This window comes from Kogia breviceps, chromosome 1 (genome assembly GCF_026419965.1).
Source record: "Kogia breviceps isolate mKogBre1 chromosome 1, mKogBre1 haplotype 1, whole genome shotgun sequence".
In the NCBI taxonomy this organism is placed as follows: domain Eukaryota; kingdom Metazoa; phylum Chordata; class Mammalia; order Artiodactyla; family Physeteridae; genus Kogia; species Kogia breviceps.
Genome location: NC_081310.1, coordinates 33,410,157 through 33,431,729, shown reverse-complemented (window position 1 = coordinate 33,431,729; position 21,573 = coordinate 33,410,157). Strand labels below are relative to the sequence as shown.

General features: G+C 38.6%; 1 protein-coding gene across 3 annotated transcripts in view; it reads left to right on the top strand.

Moving 5' to 3' along the window:
* The window catches only part of NME7 (NME/NM23 family member 7), a 255,564-nt gene that overhangs the window by 207,050 nt on the left and 26,941 nt on the right, over nt 1–21,573 (top strand). Inside the window, exon 12 of one of the 3 annotated variants that reach the window (XM_067030356.1) lies at nt 17,577–17,637. The exons of 1 other annotated variant lie outside the window; for it this stretch is intronic. In XM_067030356.1, coding sequence (XP_066886457.1) covers nt 17,577–17,630 — 54 coding nt within the window. In that variant the 3' untranslated portion in view covers nt 17,631–17,637. Of the gene's footprint in view, nt 1–10,051; nt 10,647–17,576; nt 17,638–21,573 lie in introns of those variants that run through there. One more of the 3 variants, XM_067030365.1, reaches the window with a different exon arrangement.

Sequence of the window (21,573 nt, the reverse complement as noted above, 5' to 3'; positions counted from 1 at the left end):
AATATTTCAAAGTCTCTACATTAACCTTAAAAACATCCTGAAAATATAAGAAGCATTAGGCTATCAAATTATAATTCTTTACAGCCCAGTTAGTATTTCATCAGAATTGGTGATTTTCTTGGATAAAAAAATCTGTAAGGCACAATTTCACGTTTCCTCCTGTATCCTGCCATACATGGAGCTCATGTTCCTTGCTAGATTACTTCAGTTACTTTCACCCCAGACAGTCCTCACACTATCTCAGTAATAGATGGATCTCCAATATTTCCCTCATTTAGCATAGGTAGGAGTTTAATTTTTTATTCAAGACAGCAGATCTCTATTAATAAAGTGCTGGAATAATTTATCCTAAACAGTTGTAATACTTGTTTACTTCATGGAAATTTCTATAGACATTAATACTATAATAACCATGCAGTCATTATAATGACTGAAATGACATTGCACAAAGGGAGTTCACAGGTCCACAGGTCTTTCAGTTCCTCAAATACAGCCTCAGCTCCAACTTTCTTTAGATTGACTGACTTCTCATTCTGAAGAGTAATTAGCCTAATCACTTAAGGTCTATATTTAGCATTAGTTTCCCCACTTTGAATAGGCACTTATAAAGTCATTCACTGTAGACTCTAGGAAACAAATCTAGATTAATTCCTTTGGAAACATTGATTAATTAATAACTATGGCAAATCCATACAAAATAAATTAGATGAAGAAGCACTGGACATTACAGGGGCATTTAAAAATCTCCAGGCATTTTGTCTCAGCACTTTTTCATCTTCCCTACCTAGTTGGAAAGTTGAGTGGTTCTCAAACTTTAGCAGCAGCAGAATCCACTAGAGGGCTTTTTAAACACACAGATTGCTGGTCTCCACTCCAAAGTTTCTGATTCAGTAGATCTAAATTGCATTTCTAAAGAGTTTCCAGTTAACCCTGATTCCGTGGGTCCAGAGCCCCACACTTTGAGAACCATTGCCTTAGGCCAAAAGTCACTGCACACACATACTCTGTTAGGTCAAGTTGTCTTGGTTAATTGTTCTCAGACATGGAATTTCAAAGACTAGGAACATTTCCAAAAATAAACCAAGCAATGAGCAACAGTAACAAAGCCCACATTGGGGATAGGCGTAACAATCAACTTTTAAAAATTGACCAAATGAGGATATTTAAAAAATTGTTTCTGGGAATTCCCTGGTGGTCCAGTGGTTGGGACTCCACACTTCCATTGCAGGGAGCATGGGTTCCATCCATGGCCAGGGAACTAAGATCCCATAAGCTGTGTGGCATGGCCAAAAAAAAAAAAAATTGTTTCCCATCATCACTATCATTTTGTTTTGAAAGGACGTTTAATTGCCAACATCATTTAATTGCACAATAATGGCCTGTCTCTTCAACTGGATAAATTTAGCTTTACTCAAAGCTCACTTTATTGCTATGACACACCAAGGGCACATAGTAGAAGCAGTCTGCTACAGGTACAGACAAAATGTGGTTGCATTTTCTGTAGATACTTTTAAAACAATAGTAGAATCCACTAAAAGTCTGTCTGCTTTTTATTTACCCTATACAGGCAGTTCCAATGTCAGTAAGAAAATACTGTCCCCTCCTCAGAGTGGACTACTGCCAGACCTTGGTTCATCACTGCTTTAGTGCCCTGATTTCTCCCGTTTTGCTAGAGAGCAGTGAAATGTCATCCCGGCCCCATCCCATAGCACCTGCAGAGTGGTGACAGGAGCCACTGGGCTAAGTTACATGTGATTATGGAGCCTTTGGATTCCTAATTTTACTCAAACTCTATATGAAAAACATGTATCATGTTTCTTAAGTCAAAGAGGTATATAAATTATTTGAGATTTCTTCAGTACTGAGTGATGATTTTATGCATATTAAAGAAAACTGCACACATTTTTAAAACATATAAAAACCAAAAAAAAAAAGGCTTTCTAATTTGTTTGGAGAGGTAGAGTCTTCTTCTAACACTTATACTATGTAGGCTCAAATATGATGATATAGGTGTGAATGTAAAAAAAAAATCTTGAAGTATGACTAGCAAAGAAAGAATAATCTAATTCAAAGTAGAAAGCCAGAGATTTTTCTTATAACATTGAGTCCTTCAACATCATATGAAGAATTAAAAAATAATTTTCTTTTCTTAATCCATGACTCATTTTTAAGTTAACTGAAACACATGTACATACATTTTATTTCATTCATTCACTGATGATAGTGTGTGATCGTTTGATTAGGTATTATTTTGAGGACACAAGTATTATATAGTCCCAGCCTTTAAGAAGTTGAAACGTTGGTGATATAGTGGTTAGCATAGCTGCCTTCCAAGGAATTGAAAATTTAGCTAGGAAAACAAGATAAATACACATATACAGTTAAATTGTAATATAGGGGCTTCCCTGGTGGCGCAGTGGTTGCGAGTCCGCCTGCCGATGCAGGGGACACCGGTTCATTCCCCGGTCTGGGAAGATCCCACATGCCGCAGAGTGGCTGGGCCCATGAGCCATGGCCACTGAGCCTGTGCGACCGGAGCCCGTGCTCCGCAACGGGAGAGGACACAACAGTGAGAGGCCCACGTACCACAAAAAAAAAAAAAAAATTGTAATATAAAATTAAACATCAGCATAAGAGAATGTGGTCAGGCAGTGAGGGTATGATGAAATGTCAGAAACAGATAGTAAGTATGGTGAGAGTATAATGGAGAGCAGTGTGACTGTGGCTGAAGGGATCAGGGGAATTATTTTATTTTATTTTATTTTTTATTGTTTTGCGGTACGCGGGCCTCTCACTGTTGTGGCCTCTCCCGTTGCGGAGCACAGGCTCCGGATGTGCAGGCTCAGCGGCCATGGCTCATGGGCCCAGCCGCTCCGCGACATGTGGGATCTTCCCGGACTGGGGCACGAACCCGTGTCCCCTGCATCAGCTGGTGGACTCTCAACTACTGCGCCACCAGGGAAGCCGGATAAGGGGAATTTCAGTAATGAAATTGCACTTGAGAAGGGTCTTGAAGAATAAGGCAGATTTTTATATACAGAGAGGAAGGGGGAACAGCAGGTAGTTTTGGGAGAACAATGAGTTACCCAAATCTAGTTAAAGTGGAGGGTTCCTTAAGTAGGTTATGGGAGATAAATTTGGAAATGTAAATTAGAGCTAGATTATGGAGGTTTCTGAAGGCTTTTTTTTTTTTCTGATGGTAATAATGAACATTAGGATTATGGTGATAAAAATAGTAACTGCAGTTTACTGAGCGATATATATCAGGCATTATGCTAAATGGCTTAACTGCACTACCTAAAAACCTTATTGGGTAGTTTTTATTATCCCCTCTTTACATGTAAGGAGAGTGATGCTCCCACAGGTGAAATGACTTGTCCCAGCATCACACCACAAATAAGTGGCCGAGAGCTGAAATTTAAACCTGTTTGAGTCCAGAACTAGTACTCTGTCCAGCAAACTGGGTCAGCAATGGCAAAAAGGTTTCAATTCAAGTGCCAACCCTTGATTTATTATAAGATTGCAAGACCACAACTAAAGAGAAAAAGATATACCATCATGGAATACTAACGTCTACCATAAATGGAGGATAGGAGTTTGTTGGTATGTATGACACACAGTGGCTACTTAGGCTCTAGAAAACTGGAAGCAATCAAAGGTTTCTGAATAGGGCAATGACCTGACAAAGTGGAGTTTCCAAAACTTTAACCAGGCAGCAGAGTTTAAGTGAATAGATAACAGGAGTAATAGAAGCATATGTTTTAATCATCCAGTATAGCAGTCTAAAATTTGTATTTATAATTTTTTTAATTGAAGTATAGTTGATTTACAATGTTATGTTAGTTTCAGGTGTACAGTACAGTGATTCAGTTTTATATATATATATATATATATATATATATATATACACACACACACACACACACACACACACATATACATATATATGTTCTTTTTCAGATTCTTTTTCCTTATAAGTCATTACAAAATATTGAGTATAGTTCTCTGTGCTATACAGTAAGTCCTTGTTGTTTATTTTGTATATAGTAGTGTGTATATGTTAATCCCAAATTCCTATTTATCCCTCCCCCACTCTTTCCCCATTGGTAACCATAAGTTTGTTTTCTATGTCTGTGGGTCTATATCTGTTTTGTAAATAAATTCTTTTTTTTTTTTTTAGATTCCACGTATAAGTGATACCATATGTTATTTGTCTTTCTCTGACTGACTTCACTTAGTATGATAATCTCTGGGTCCATCCACGTTGCTGCAAATGGCATTATTTCATTCTTTTTCATGGCTGAGTAATATTACATTGTGTATATATACCGCATCTTCTTTATTCATCTGTTGATGGACATTTAGGTTGCTTCCATGTCTTGGCTATTGTAAATAGTGCTGCAGTGAACATTGAGATGCATGTATCTTTTCAAATTAGAGTTTTCTCCAGGTATATGCCCAGGAGTGGGATTGCAGCTCTTTGGTAGCTCTATTTTTAGATTTTTAAGGAGCCGTACTGTTCTCCATAGTGGCTGCACCAATTTACATTCCCACCAATAGTGTAAGAGGGTTCCTTTCTCCCTACACCCTCTTCAGCATTTATTATTTGTAGACTTTTCCATGATGGCCATTCTGACTGGAGTGAGGTGATACCTTACTCTAGTTTTGCTTTGCATTTCTCTAATAATTAGTGAGGTTGAGCATTTTTTCATGTGCCTGTTGGCTATCTGTGTGTGTCTTTTTGGAGAAATGTCTGTTTAGATCTTCTGCCCATTTTTTGATTGGGTTTTTTTTTTTTTTTTTTTTTGATATTGATCTGTATCAGCTTCTTGTGTAATTTGGAAATTAATCCCTTGTCAGTTAGTGGTCTAAAATATTTAGAAATATTCTTCTACTTCAAGTAATCATTTCTGCTTTACAGGGTACAATTCTTTGAATAATATCTATCTCCTCCACTAAATGATATGCTTAATGAGAACAGTGACCTTGCATTTTTTTGGTCATTGCTTACTTTTCCAGTGCTTAGGCACTCAATGAATTTTTCTTAAATCTAGTAATGTTGAAAGTAATGATAATAATATTAAGCATTCACTCTCTGCCAAGTACCACGCTAAGTGTTCTCAGTACAGTGAGTACATCTGGCACCAGACTACTTGGGTTTAAATTCAGCTCTGCCACTTACTAGCTGTTTAAGGAAGTTGCTTAAAATCTTGTGGCTCAATTCCCTCACCTTTACGATGAACATAGTAATACTTATCTCCAAGGGTAGTTACAAGATATAAATTAGTTTATATATGTAAATCAATAAGAATAGGAAGTATTCAATAAATATTATTAGTTAATATTATATTTATCATTATTATCATAATCTTTATCATTACATTTGGCTGTTGGAAAATAAATATATCAGAATGAACAGGAAGAATATAAGTTTTGTTATGTTGTACCCATTATGTGCAAGTACTGTTAGGCTCTTTCACAAACAATATCCCAGTTAAATTAAAACTATAAGGGGGAATTCCCTGTCAGTCCAGTGGTTAGGACTCAGCGCTTTCACTGCCAGAGCCCGGTTCGATCCCTGGTCTGGGAACTAAGATCCTGCAAACGGTGTGGCGGCACGACCGGAAAAAAAAAAAGCTAAACCTCCAAGTATAATTTCACTGTCAGAAACCACTTAATTCTATTTTTACCAAATACAAAGCACATACAGATCTGGTTTCAAATAATACGTTTTTAAGTATAAATAAAAGAAGCCTTTCATTTTTAGTGTAGTTCTTTGTGACTGAGTATCAGATTGCATTCCTTTGCAAGCAATCCGTAGGTCAGTACCCAGTTGCTAGCTAGCCTCAGTGCCATAGCAGCTAAACTTGGTCCTCTTGTTTTTTTTGTTTTCCAACCTCTTGTCTCATTGATTAAACTCTGTCGTCTACCACCTGGCAGTAAAATGAAACTCATGGATGATTCCTTTTTTAGCTGAGGTTTGAGAGGCCAAAGCTAGGTAAGCCAATAGCAATGGAGTGAGAATACACACTTTATCTAGATAAGCAAAACTTCCCTTTGCTGACTCTGTTAAAAGCACAACATTGTAAATCAGCTTTACTCCAATAAAAAATTTTAAAAATTAAAATGTCCTTCCATTCCCACTGAGTGGTGCTTGTCTCTAGTTTGTAGCCCTTCACCATGATGATCTTCAGTTATGTTGACATATGAATTTGAATGAGTATGGTCAATTCTTGGTCATTTACCAGAATGGAGAAATGAAGAGGTTAGCAAGGGCGCTTGAAATCCAGAGAGAGACCAGCAACCATTTGTCTATTAAGTGCAACCTTTTCACCATGTGACATTTTACTTTTTCGGTAATAAATATCCAAGTGGAATATTTGCTCTTTTGCTCTTAAATTTGTTATTTTTAGCCATCTTCTTATAGAGCACAAATATACTTGTTGTGGGCTTAAAATAAATGTTTTACGATCAAAAGAACGTGATTAAGAATTATGAAGGGACCCAAATAAGTCACAAACTGGAAGTTAAAAGACTGACTGGGCTTCCCTGGTGGTGCAGTGGTTGAGAGTCCGCCTGCCAGTGCAGGGGACACAGGTTCGAGCCCTGGTCTGGGAAGATCCCGCATGCCGCGGAGCAACTGGGCCCGTGAGCCACAATTGCTGAGCCTGTGCATTTGGAGCCTGTGCTCCGCAACAAGAGAGGCCACGATAGTGAGAGGCGCGTGCACCGCGATGAAGAGTGGCCTCTGCTTGCCACAACTAGAGAAAGCCCTCGAAAGAAACGAAGACCCAACACAGCCATAGATAAATAAATAAATAAAATAAATTTTTTTTTAAAAAGACTGATTCATCCCGGAATTATATAATCCAGATTTGATAAGGTTACATTATCATCAAGTATAATCCTCTAGTGATAGAAATGTGTAGCTAAAATAGTAACCTCTCTGAATTAAATATTATTTGAAGCTAATAAATAAATATGCTCACTGCTACTCTTATTTCCAGTAATCCTAGAGTCAAAAGAACTTCCAGAATAGCATTGGCATGGTGTCTGCTTTGTGTACAGGCATCCTGTAAACAAAAAAAGGTACCAAGTCCAGCACTCATAAGGGTTTCATGGCTCTGATCCTGATCTCAAGTAAGGGAAACAAAGTGCCCTTTTTAACTGGAGGTATTTGTGTCTTCACTGGCACACCTGATATTGCATTCGCATTAGTACCTCCAAAGGCTGCCTGGTTGCCTCATTTCCCTGACTCTGAAAGAATGAGGAGGAAGGTATAACCATCCACTCATTGTCCTTTGCTCTCTGCAGTTTGACCCTGAACTCTTGTCTTTGGTCTGCATGATCCTTCATTTTTTTAGCCAGTGACTAAGCATTATCTGAGTTAATAAGTAACTCTCAGGTGACTAATTGAAGGTCCTTAGAGAGGGCCTAGAAAGGAGCCTAAAACATTGTTGACCTAATCAAATTCATCCTCTTTTTCATTCATAAATATTACTACTACTCCCACGTTGGTGTCAGAGGAAAAGTTGCTGAACCCACTACTGTTCTTTGCCCATTAGACAGTTTGGGACATTTCTGTTTTAACAAGAGAGAAAACAGGAGTAATCTAACAGAAGGAAAATATTCCTCCTAATGTTTTCAAGAACAAATGTATTGAGATTCTAAAGGTTATAGAAAGCTTCTAAAGAAACCTGAAAGGACTTTCATATTCAAAGGTCAAATACCTCCACTATCACATAAATAATAATGTTGTGTAAGCAATTTCCTGTGATAATTCTGTAACTTTCTGTGAAGGAATGACAATGGTGGCTATTTCCTGTTCTCCTTTAACCTGAACATTCCTTTACCCACAAAGGTAGCAACTAGACAACATTATGAAAGTATCTTGTTCACAGCAAAGTCACACATTCTTTTCTTGCTGCATGTATAGATGAAATCCAAACTACTATAGTTACTTTTCAAAAAAATCTTACATTGGACAAATCTTTATGTCATAATGAGTTAAGAACTCAATACAATCATGTTTGTAGCTAATTTTAAAAGATACCTATGTTATGAAATTTATTTGTATTAACTCCTTTGTGTCATTTGCTTATTAATTTTGTATTTTTATGTATTCATATGGTGTCAATATTAACTAGCTTCAAGGGGTACTTACTATGTGCCAAGCGTGTTACATGCATTAACTTACATATCTCTCAGTGACGTAAATTGTTACTACCTCATTTGCAGATGAGTAACTGAAGCACAGAAGGGTTAAGCAACTTTCCCAAAGTCATACAGCTAGAACATAGCAGAATTGAGATTGAATCCAGGCAATCTGGGTCCAGAATTTACACTTTCTAACTTCACCACCTTTATATTGCAATCTTAAATGTAATGAGTATTACTTCTATGGAGTTTGCAATGGAATGATGAGTGAGAGCAGAAAATTAAGCTTGGGGGAAGAATATTTGGCCTCCATCAATAATTAGGATAATTGGATATTTACTTATGTTTTATCTTCATTAACTTATATTTTTATTCATGAACTTGTCCCGCTTCAGTTTTAGATGAAAAATTAAAATTACTTCTTCCTCAAAAAAACACACAACCAGCAGGCTGCTTACATTGTCACCAGGGCTTTGGCAGAACTCATGGTGAATTCATATGTGATTATTGATAAGCACATTCCTTTTTGCTTAATTTATACATAATGCCTATGTAGGTGCCCCCAAATCATTGCAGCATCCAAATTTCTAGCTCATAATGTAGGAGGCTAGGAAGTCTGCCTTAGAAAATATGGCTGATTCTTTGAAAAACCACAGATTTATTATTTGAGACAGATGTGCATCAAGGGGTGTTTTTTTCTCCCAATAATATCAAATACTGTCTCTCTCTGTTTCCTTCTTTCCTTTTCTCCCTGTCTCAACCATACTCTCATATTTCACCACATTTTAGTACATATCACTTAGGTTTTGCAATGTGTACCCACAACTGTGCTGGACACCATTTTTGTTTCTAAGGGTTTTAAAATGTTCTTTCTTCCTACCTAATTCAATTTGTTGTTGTTGTTGTTGTTTTTAAATTCAGCATAAATGACAGCTCCCATCTTTGTTGTAAGCCCACTCTTGTTTGGTGTTTTTCTATCTTTGTTGCTGCTCCTGGCATTTTGTATACAAAACATAGTCTGATGTTGAGCATTTTTTCATGTGTTTGTTGGCAATATGTATATCTTCTTTGGAGAAGTGTCTATTTAGGTCTGCCCATTTTGTCCATCAGCAGATGAATGGATAAAGAAGATGTGGCACATATATACAATGGAATATTACTCAGCCATAAAAAGAAAGGAAATTGAGTTATTTGTAGTGAGGTGGATGGACCTAGAGTCTGTCATACAGGCTGAAGTAAGTCAGAAAGAGAAAAACAAATACCATATGCTAACACATATATATGGAATCTAAGAAAAAAAAAAAGTCGTGAAGAACCTAGGGGTAAGACAGGAATAAAGACACAGACCTACTAGAGAATGGACTTGAGGGTGTGGGGAGGGGGAAGGATAAGCTGTGACAAAGTGAGAGAGTGGCATGGACATATACACACTACCAAACGTAAAATAGATAGCTAGTGGGAAGCAGCCGCATAGCACAGGGAGATCAGCTCGGTGCTTTGTGACCACCTAGAGGGGTGGGAAAGGGAGGGTGGGAGGGAGGGAGACGCAAGAGGGAAGAGATATGGGAACATATGTATATGTATAACTGATTCACTTTGTTGTAAAGCAGAAACTAACACACCATTGTAAAGCAATTATACTCCAATAAAGATGTTAAAAACAAAACAAAAAAAACAAAAAAAACATAGTCTGCTCCATCAGTGATATCTCTCATTCTCCCAGCGGTTTGAGTGGGGTGGGGGCTGGAATGAGGCTGAGAGAGGAAATCAGCATATCACCTCTCAGCAGGGATGAGGGGATGTTAAAGGTCGTTATTCTCTGAATCCTCTGATAATGCTTCCTTCCCTTGCCTCCACTCCCCAACCCGGTGCTGCAATATCTGACTTATGACAGCGCGTGAATCTGGCATTAAGAGAGGAGTTCTAGAGCCAGTGAAACAGAAATGTGTGAATTGACCATCTTATTGGACCCTTCCCAATCACATTCTGCATTATGCTCATAGTCTATTGTGTCATGAATGGTCATCCTTCCAGTGACAACTACCGGTTCCCTTTGGTATCAGCTGTAGAATTACAGGTTCCTTATCTGTTGGGTAAATGAATAACAACTGCAGGTTTAAAAAAGCAAAACTAATTTCTTTGCTTGGAATATCAGTGTACATAACTTTCTGTGCAAAGTTCTCCTTCTCGCTTGTTATACATTAACTTTCTGTTACTGTACAGTCACCATCTGAGAGCTGAAATCTGCAGCTTACTATTCATGGGGCAATGAGAATTGTAAAACATTGTACAGCAGCAGCACGTGGCATGGTACTGAACCTTTCCATGAGGGCGTCGTAATGATACATTTTCTGAGTATTACCTTCAAACTATTTTAATAAAGAATCTATTGTTCTATTGGCTGTATGATGATTTTCTGTAATGGACACCCATACTGACATTGATATCTTAGACTAGATATTTTTTTAACAGTAAAATAACTTTGTTACATGTCTTGTGTGTTAATAGCCTTTATTGATGATTATACACTGTAGATGTTCAATTTATTTATTAGTATTCCAGTTTGCCCTCTCAATTGAGGGATATTATCTATGGGTTCTCTTAGCTCTTCTACTATTGTTCTTCAGCAGTTCAGATTAACATACATTTATTGAAGACCTGTTTGTGTCATTCACTGTTCCAAACACTGGGGTGCGGGGAGTTGGGGGGTTTAAGACGTGGTCCCTACGCTCAAAGAATTTAATTCTCCAGGAAAGACTATAATTTTGACATTAGGAAGTAAATGCTAGGAGGCTGATCTCTATCAGGTGTCATGGTAAAGAGGTACCCATTTCCCAGCATGGGAATTAGGTGAGGCTCCTGAAAGATACAAGCTTCATTCCAAATATTGGAGGATATGTTAAAAAGAAAAAGTGAGAATGGAATTCCAGGAAGGGAAATGGTATATATTCTGGGAAACCACACAGACTGTGATATATTAGAGTTTAAAATAATATTAGAGAATGGCAGGCAAACTTGGAAAGGTATCAAAGGATCAAGAAAAAGTCATTTTATGCCATATTTAGGCACTTGAAATTTATTCATAGGGTTAGTCCATGGACTAACTGCCTGAGATTGTTCACAAAATGTTGTGAATGTATCCATTTTCTTGAAAAAAGTGTCCAAAGCTTTTAAGTATTCCACGATCCAAAATTTAAGAATATTTGCACTGAAAGCTTTTAAGTGAATGACCATACTGTTCATTAATTAGAGTAAAGCATCACCATATCCATATTTCACATCATAAGAAATTTGATGTACAGAACTATGTCAGTTCAAAGATTAGAGTTGCCAGGAAGACTCCTACATATAGCCCAAACAAAACCATAAATTTATTCATTGAACAAATGTTTAATTGAAACATGCTCTTAAATCATTTGTCCTGGCATCATGGAAAATTTTCCAGCCTTCTCCAGTGAGAGTGTCAGATCTTGGTAACAATTATTCATAAATGGCCTATGACACTGCAGTAGGCACTGAGGAGACAGTAAAAGCAAAAGAGATGCTGGCCCTTTTCAGAGCTTAAAGTCTAATGAGGAAAGCAGACGTTAATCAGATAATCGCAAAAAGAAATGAGCAAGTTCAAAATGTCATCAGTGCTGTGTAGTAAAAGAAAGGATGAGATGTAGTAGGGGAACCTGATGTAGAAGGGAGATTAGGGAAGGTTTTCTTGAGGAAATAACACTTGAACTGAGATCTATCGAAATGAGTTAACTGTCAGCTAGGGAAGAAAGTAAAAGGGACCCCAGAGTCTAAAGCTCTGATGCAGGAAAGTGCTTGGGCTGTTTTAGGAAAAGAAAAGAGGGATATAAAGTGCAGTGGGGAGAATAGTGTGAGATGACCCTGCAGAAATAGAGGTTGGGACATGCAGGACCTAGTGGGCTGTTTTATTATGATAAAGAACATGGGTCTTTATCCTAAGAACAATGAGAGGGAAAGTGAGGACTGACATGATCAGGTCTGTATTTTTTTAAGAGAGCTCCCTGGTTGCTGTGTAGACAATGAACTGAAGGGGGTACAAGTTGGGGAAAAGTTATTAAATAATATATGAGTGTAACAACTGATAATATACATCGATACTATATACTTTAACTTACAGATTGTTGTAAAGTCGCTTTAGTTTCTCCACGTGGAAACTGATGAGGCTGAACTGGTGGTTCTCTAAGCTCAGACTTCTCCACAAGTGAGCTGAGAAATTGATCCTCTGAGGCCTAAGAGCAGTTCCTTCAATCCTGAATGGCTTCCTGCTGTGGCTTCAGCATGTCACACAAGAATTAGCATTTTCTATGTGTGTCATGAGGTGACAAAGATTGAGAGTCCCGCTCTAAACCCCTTTTGTGCACTAACATTTCATGATTCTAGGTTTTGAGGAACTCAGATTCCAATCTAACCCCCTTGTTTTTCACCAATGAGGAGAGTGTGGCCTAAAGAAGAAAGTGGCTTACCTGAGATTGCATAGCTCGGTGTATAGAACATTAGTCTCCTAACCAGGAATGCTGGGTTTTTCTAATATGCATACTGTCTTTATATTCTTCGTCATCAGGTAATCGGTTATTATTATAATTATCAAGATTGCAGGTGTTTTTTTCTTTCCTTAGTTATGTACAGAAATATGTTTTATATTTTTTCCAATGACTGGTAAAAATTTATTACTCTAAGATATCAAACGTCATTTTACTAAAACCGGAAGCTTGAAAACTTCGGAGAAGTGACTTCCCGGGAGAACACACTTCTTATTTTATTCTGACTAAGCTGAAACTATTACAAGACCAGCATTTCTATTTCTAAGTCAGTCCAAAGTCTATAAGCATACAGAAATGATGAGTAGAAATTAGCTGAGCTTTCAATAGCTTTTTACTTGATTTGAACTTGCGTTCAAAGGTGAATCAAAAGTTTAAAGTTGAATTTGAATCTAAAGTATGAGGCAGGCTGAGGAGTATACTGCTTCTGAGCACAGGCTCTGGAGTCGAGTAATCTGAGTTCAAACCCCTAACTTCTCAACCTACCAACTTTGTGACTTACGAAAAATTACCTTTCTCAGACTCATTTTCCCCATTTGCAGAATAGAAATAATGACATTTCACAGTAAGCATTGAATGAGACAATATATAAAAAGGACTGTTTCATCAGAGTTCAGTATAGAAAACAGAAACTAGGTGTTTGAATAAGAAAGGGGTTTAATACAGGGGAAGTCAGTGGAAGGAAGGGGATGCCACAGGGACACTGATTTCACACCACACTACTATGCAGAGGTCAGGCAGCTGCTCTTGATGCCACCTCGGCCACAACTGCTGACATAACTGCAGTCTCACAGCCGTGAACCTGATGACAAGACACTGGAAGGCTGAGTCCAGCCACTACAAATACTTATCTCTCTGACTTGCTTGCCAGTATTCAGAGCAGTAAGAAGATGGCCTTTGTCTTGCCTCTCTCTTCCAAATTTCACATGGATGCATCTGATTCATGGAGCCCAATCTGTACTAAGAGCTTTAGCTGCAGGGGAGTTTGGGAAATGTAGTTTGTAGCTTTCTAGCTACCAAACAGAAGGAGGATGAAATTGAAATAGAAATTGAGAGACCCAATCTAAGTATCTGCCACAAGGGTAGAGCCCAGGGTGTGGCATACAGCAAATGCCCAATAAATGATAGTTACTGTTGGTTTTGTTGCTGTTGTTATATTAGTAGCTGGAGTACAGGTATCACTAAATCTCAATACATAGTTTACTTGTAAACTTTTATTAACCTTAAGATGTTGATTTGCTTCTATTCTTAGGGGATGCACCAAGGATGCAATTAAATATAAATCTTCATCTATGTTGTAAACCCATTATTTATAAGATCGCTTTTCCTCCCTGTCAAGATGGCAGTACATAATAAAGCAAATTTCTAGGTATTGTCTGATTCAGTTAACATAATCACTGATTAAAACAATAGGACTCAATTCAGTTAACTGTTTTGTGATGGGATATGCCTTGCTGCATTCAAGTGTAAACACCTGATTGATCTCACTGGGTGCATAGACACAAACTAAATTTTCTTTCCTATAATAAACTGTCAATGGTACAATCATTTTGAAATTATTATTTTCTAATACTAATGAAAAGGTATAATTGTATCAGTAGTGCCATGCTTTCGCCACCATTATTTTCATTTTTCCCCTCTGTTATTTATTTATTTTCCCTACTCATTTCGTTCTATTCTGGTAAGCCTTTGGCACCCAGAAACCCTAATAACAAAACATCTGTGTCGCTCTTTCCATCACCATTTTAGGATGAGAACAAACCCACAGAATGGTAGGACAGTTACAGACTTGCCTGGTTTTTCTGACGCAAGAACACCTGTTTTCCAAATGCCCCTTTTCACCTAGATATGCTTAGAATGTACTCTGTTTTTGCTTAAGGAAGGGAAGATTTAATCAGAAGTGACTTACAGGAATAGCACTTACAGCACTTTTGCAACTAACTGAACATACCTGGAAGAGTAGTTTAGGCATCTGACCTGTCTTTTGAAAGTCAAGCAAAGGGTAATGTAACATGCCTTTCCTCCTACATTTAGTTTGTGGCATAAATTTTTCTTAAACTATTTTTATTTCATTCTCTATTTTATGTTTTCCAACCAATCACATTTAGAAAGAAGGATGCTTATATTCAGAATCAGTATAAGAAACTGAAATTTAAATGTTTAGAGTCAGTAAAATTGAAAACACCTTTTATTCCTTTGTTTATTTATTTAAGAAATATTTTGGATACCTGCTTAACTACATTTAAAATCCACAAAACTTTCTACATTGTATTATTTATTTGCATCATACTTTAAGGACTTTAAATGTAATTCCTTTGCTAAAATATATATATTTACCTTTAGACATATCACTAGGGAATGACTGTATAAGCTACAGCCCCTGACCTCATGGAGCTAACATTCTAAGAGGATGAAACAATTACACGTAACATGGCAATTGGCAAAACAGTATTGTATATAACTTAATAGATTAAGTGCTGCTAAATAATGAGTTAATGATCTAGCATTATGAACATTATGCTTTTTGTTTTTGTTGTTTTCTTGTTTAATAGACTCTATTTTTTAGAGTAGCTTTAGGATCACAACACAATCAAGGGGAAGGTACAGAGATTTCTGAACTATCCCCTCCCCTGACATTGCCTCCCCATTATCAATAGCCTTGACCCAGAGTGGTACATTTATTACAACTGATGAACTCACACTGGCACATTATTATCACCTAAAGTCTGTAGTTTACATTAGAGTTCACCAAAGTTTACACCTTTGGTGCTGTACATTCTATGGGTTTGGACAAATGTATAATGACACGTAGCCACCATTACAGTATCATACAGAGTAGTTTCACTGCCTTAAACATCCTCTGTGCTATTTGTATTCATCTCTCCTTCTCCCCAGCCCCTGTCAATCACTGGTCTTTTTACTGTCTCCATAGTTTTATCTTTTCCAAAATGTCATATATTTGTAAGCATACAGTGTATAGCCTTTTCAGATTGGCTTCTTTTACTTAGTAATAAGCATTTTAGGTTCCTCCATATCTTTTCATGGCTTGATGGATCATTTCCTTTTAGTACTGAATAGTATTCCATTTTCTGGATGTACCATTCACCTAGTGAAGAACATCTTGGTTTCTTCCAAGTTTTGGCATTTATGAATAAAACGCTACAGACATCTATGTCCAGGCTTTTGTGTGGATATAAGTTTTCAACTTCTTTGGGTAAATACCAAAGAGTGCGATTGCTGGATCATTTGGTAAGACTATGTTTTATCAAACTCTCTTCTAAAGTGGGTTTATCATGGACACCAAGGGGAGAAAGCGGGGGTGGGGGTGGGATCAATTGGGAGATTGGGATTGACATGTACACACTAATATGTATAAAATGGATAACTAATAAGAACCTGCTAGCTGCATGTAAAAGAATGAAATTAGAACATGCCCTAACACCATACACAAAAATAAACTCCAAATGGATTAAAGACCTAAATGTAAGGCCAGGCACTATAAAACTCTTAGAGGAAAACATAGGCAGAACACTCTATGACATAAATCACAGCAAGATCCTTTTTGACCCACCTTCTAGAGAAATTCGAAATAAAAACAAAAATAAACAAATGGAACCTAATGAAACTTAAAAGCTTTTGCACAGCAAAGGAAACCATAAACAAGATGAAAAGACAACCCTCAGAATGGGAGAAAATATTTGAAAACGAAGCAACTGACAAAGGATTAATCTCCAATGTATACAAGCAGCTCATACATCTCAATATCAAAAACAACCAAACAACCCAATCCAAAAATGGGCAGAAGACCTAAACAGACATTTCTCCAAAGAAGATATACAGATTGCCAACAAACACATGAAAGGATGCTCAGCATCACTAATCATTAGAGAAATGCAAATCAAAACTACAGTGAGGTATCTATCGCTTCACACTGGTCAGAATGGCCATCATGAAAAAGCTACAAACAAATGCTGGAGAGGGTGTGGAGAAAAGGGAACCCTCCGGCACTGTTTGTGGGAATGTAAATTGATACAGCCACTATGGAGAACAGTATGGAGGTTCTTTAAAAAACTACAAATAGAACTACCATATGACCCAGCAATCCCACTACTGGGGATATACCCTGAGAAAACCATAATTCAAAAGGAGACATATACCACAGTGTTCATTGCCGCACTGTTTACAATAGCCAGGACACAGAAGCAATCCAAGTGTCCATCTACAGATGAATGGATAAAGAAGATGTGGCACATATATACAATGGAATATTACTCAGCCATAAAAAGAAAGAAAATTGAGTTATTTGTAGTGAGGTGGATGGACCTAGAGTCTGTCATGCAGAGTGAAGTAAGTCAGAAAGAGAAAAACAAATACCGTATGCTAACACATGTATATGGAATCTAAAAAAAAAAAAAAAAAAAAAAATGGTTCTGAAGAACCTAGGGGCAGGACAGGAATAAAGACACAGACATAGAGAATGGACTTGAGGACATGGGGAGGGAGAAGGGTAAGCTGAGAAGAAGTGAGAGAGAGGCATTGACATATATACACTACCAAATGTAAAATAGCTAGCTAGTGGGAAGCTTTGTGACCACCTAGAGGGGTGGGGTAGGGAGGGTGGGAGGGAGACGCAAGAGCGAGGGGATATGAGGATATAGGTATATGTATATAGCTGATTCACTTTGTTAAACAGCAGAAACTAACACAACAATGTAAAGCAATTATACTTCAACAGAAATGTTTTTTAAAAGTTTTTTTTTAATGCTTTGGTATTTAAGTAAAAATAAAAGACACATTTTTCATTTTCACCAAGAACTTTATTAAACAACATATTCACCCTTTTGTTCCACTACCTTCTAGCATTTTTCAGGCAACTTCATAATTTCATCTTCCCAAAACTTTTTATCTTTTTGAGCAAAGAACTGTTCCAGGTGCCGCTTACAGTCTTCCAGGGAATTGAAATTTTTTCCATTAAGAGAATTTTGTAAAGACCAAAATAAATGGAAATCTGAAGATGCAATGTCTGGTGAATACGGCAGGTGAATCAGAACTTCCCAGCCAAGCTGTAACAGTTTTTGCCTGGTCATCAAAGAAACATGTGCTCTTGTGTTATTCTGATGGAAGATAATGCATTTTCTCTTGACTAATTCTGGATCCTTTTCGCCGAGTGCTGCTTTCAGTTGGTCTATCTGGGAACATTACTTGTTGGAATTAATCGTTTGGTTTTCTGGAAGGAGCTCATAATAGAGGACTCCTTTCCAATCCCACCATATACACAATATCACCTTCTTTGGATGAAGACCAGCTTTTGGTGTGGTTGGTGGTGGTTCATTTCACCTGCCCCATGATCTCGTCCGTTCCACATTACTGGTCAGTATCCACTTTTCATTGCCCATCAAAATTTGTTTTAAAAAGGGAACATTTTGGGGCTTCCCTGGTGGTGCAGTGGTTGAGAATCTGCTTGCCAATGCAGGGGACATGGGTTCGAGCCCTGGTCTGGGAAGATCCCACATGCCGCGGAGCAGCTGGGCCTGTGAGCCACAATTACTGAGCCTGTACATCTGGAGTGCTCCACAACGAGAAAGCCACAATTACTGAGCCTGCGCATCTGGAGTGCTCCACAATAGGAAAGACCGCGATAGTGAGAGGCCCGCGCACCGCGATGAAGAGTGGCCCCCGCTCGCCACAACTAGAGAAAGCCCTTGCACAGAAATGAAGACTCAACACAGCCAAAACTAACTAAATAAATAATTTAAAAAGGGAACATTTTCATTACATTTCAGTAGAGAATCACATATGGCCAAGGTTTTTTCGTTTAACTTACGTGGAACCCAAATATCAATGTGATTAACAAACCAAGCTGGTGCAAAGGATTTTCAACGCTTGATTTGGATATTTTGAGTATGTCGGCTCTCTTCCACATGGTATAACATTGATTGTTCTCAATTAATGTCTCGATTTGAACATTATCAAGTTCAGCTGGTCTACCCGACCATGGAGCATTGTCCAGTGAGAAATTTCCAGCACGAAACTTCTCATACCACTTTTGACACATTAGGTCAGTCACAGCACCTTCTCCATACACTGCACAAACCTTTTTTTTGCGTTTTGGTTACATTCTTACCTTTCTTGAAATAATAAAGCATAATATGCTGAAAATGTTGCTTTTTTCTTCCATCTTCAATATTAAAATGGCTACACAAAAATTCACCAATTGGGGCTTCCCTGGTGGCTCAGTGGCTGGGAATCTGCCTGCCAATGCAGGGGACATGGGTTCGAGCCCTGGTCTGGGAAGGTCCCACATGCCGCAGAGCAACTAAGCCCATGAGCCACAACTACTGACGCTGCACGTGTGGAGCCTGTGCTCCGCAACAAGAGAGGCCGCGATAGTGAGAGACCCGCGCACCGCGATGAAGAGTGGCCCCCGCTCGCCACAACTGGAGAAAGCCCTCGCACAGCAACGAAGACCCAACACAGCCAAAAATAAATAAATAAATAAATAAGTGTATTTTTTTAATTCACCAATTTTGGTAAGTCTTTTTTTAAGTGAACGCTGATATGACAGCTGTCACATACAGTCTAACAAAATTGTTTCAAATGAAGTTAAAGACAATTAAGTGCTACTAGAGCCATCTTATGGAAAAAAACAAACGAACCTTTTAGCCAACCAATAGAAGTTAGTTTCATTACTTAAGGGCTGTACCACAAAATAACACTGAGCAATGATAACAGTATTATAATTTCATGTCAACAATATGTTAAATGAAATCTACTTAAGAAATTTTTATTTGTCGTCTACACCTTTCCAGTGCCATCCAAATGAGGATACAGTTTGTTTGTTTGTATTTATTTATTGGCTGCATTGGGTTTTTGTTGCATGTGGGCTTTCTCTAGTTTGCGGTGAGTGGGGGCTACTCTTCATTGTGATGCATGTGCTTCTCATTGCGGTGGCTTCTCGTTGAGGAGCCTGGGTTCTAGGCGTGCAGGCTTCAGTAGTTGCAGCACTCAGACTCAGTAGTTAAGGCATGCAGGCCCTAGAGCACCTGGGCTTCAGTAGTTGTGGTGCACTGGCTCTAGGGCATGCGGGTTTCAGTAGTTGTGGTGCATGAGCTCAGTAGTTGTGGCTCGCGGGCTCTAGAGCACAGGCTCAGTAGTTGTGGTGCATGGGCTTAGTTGCTCCGCACCATGTGGGATCTTCCCAGACCAGGGATCAAACCTGTGTCCCCCACACCAGCAGGTGGGTTCTTAACCACTGCGCCAACCAGGGAAGTTCCAAGGATACAATTTTTAAAAGAAAGATATAAATAATTTATAAGCTAAAGGAAATGAAGCAAAAAATATTTTTCTATTCATAGTAGTATAAATAGGGATTTTCACTCGTCCTTTGGAAATGATAGAAAATCAAGTGATAAGCATTTTACAGCTAGAGATTTTATGACTAATTTCATTCACTGAGATGAATACATATTAGTTTTTCTCATTCAAGTACATGATATTTTAGTCATTCAGTATCTGTCACACTGGCCTGTGGGGCATTTTTTTTCTAACATATTCAGAGGTTAGATTCAGATTTCCCCAATTTAAAAATGTTGTTCCACATTTAAATTAATAAATATAGACAAAACCAAAAGGGAATAACCTAGGCAAGTAAAGGTCAATATTTTTGAATTATTATTTTGTATGTTAGTTTACAAATTAGAAGCAAGGCAGAATTCCACAGTGTCACTGAAGGACTCAGAAAGTTCCCACCACTACTAATTAAGCTGACAAATAAGAGAATCGTTAAATTAGTTAAAATTATAAAACCACATGGATTAGTAATTTTTCTCTGAATATTTTATGACTCTAACAGCCATCAGGACTAATTTGAAAGAGTATATGTTTAATGTCAGCGTCATTGTCCTTAAACCTTTAGTTCATATTTAGCACTAAATTTTAAACTGGAAATTAAGTTTCTGTATTATCTGAAGAACTTCAGTTTTAAAAGGAAGTAAAAGAAATTACAGTAAAATCTTAGATTTTTATGGCTTGGTTTTGTTAATTAAAAGCTCTATTCTCATAATCTCCCATAATTTCAAGTTTCAATGTAATGCCCCTTGTTCACTAAAAGAAGTTATTTTAGGAGGCAGAGTCAAGATGGTGGTGTGGAAAGACATGGAGTTAGCATCTCCCCACAACTAGGGTTGCCTGCTGGCCGCTGGTCGGGGACTCTTATGCCCAAGGAGACAGGAGGAACCCCAACGTGAACCAGTAGGATGTAGGGGGACTGATGGGGGTGGAGAAGTGGAGGCCAGACAGGATTGGCGCCCCTGAGGCCAGGGAGATCAGGAGAGGTGGGCGGGGGTGGGGGAGACTCTCCAGGAAGAGCAGGAGAGGAGTAGAGGGTGATCATCTGTCCCACTTGGGCCAGGGAGCCTGCTGAGCTCCAAAGCCAGTACCCCTCCTCCAATGCCCCGTCGAGGCTGCATGGGTCCTGGAGGCATAGGAGGGAGGCTGGGGAGATCTGGAGAGGCAGGCGGGAGGGGCCCTCCGGGAAGAGGAGCAGAGGGCGATTGCTTTGCCCACTCAGGCTCAAGGAGCCTGCTGAGCTCCCAGGCCAATCCCCTGTCCTCTCCATGTCGCAAGGGTCCTTGGGGGCATAGGAAGGAGGCCAAGGGGAGAACAGGTGAGGCAGGAGGGAGGGGCCCTCCCAGACTGGAGGAGCAGGAGAGGAGAGGAGGGCGTTTGCCCCACCCACTCGAGCCCAGGAAGCCTGCTGGGATCCCAGGTGAGATCCCCTGCCCTCTAAGACCAAGGGTGGGGGGCACGCTTTGGCCCCTTCTCTTTCTTGAGCCTAAGCCACAGCCCCCAGGGCTTT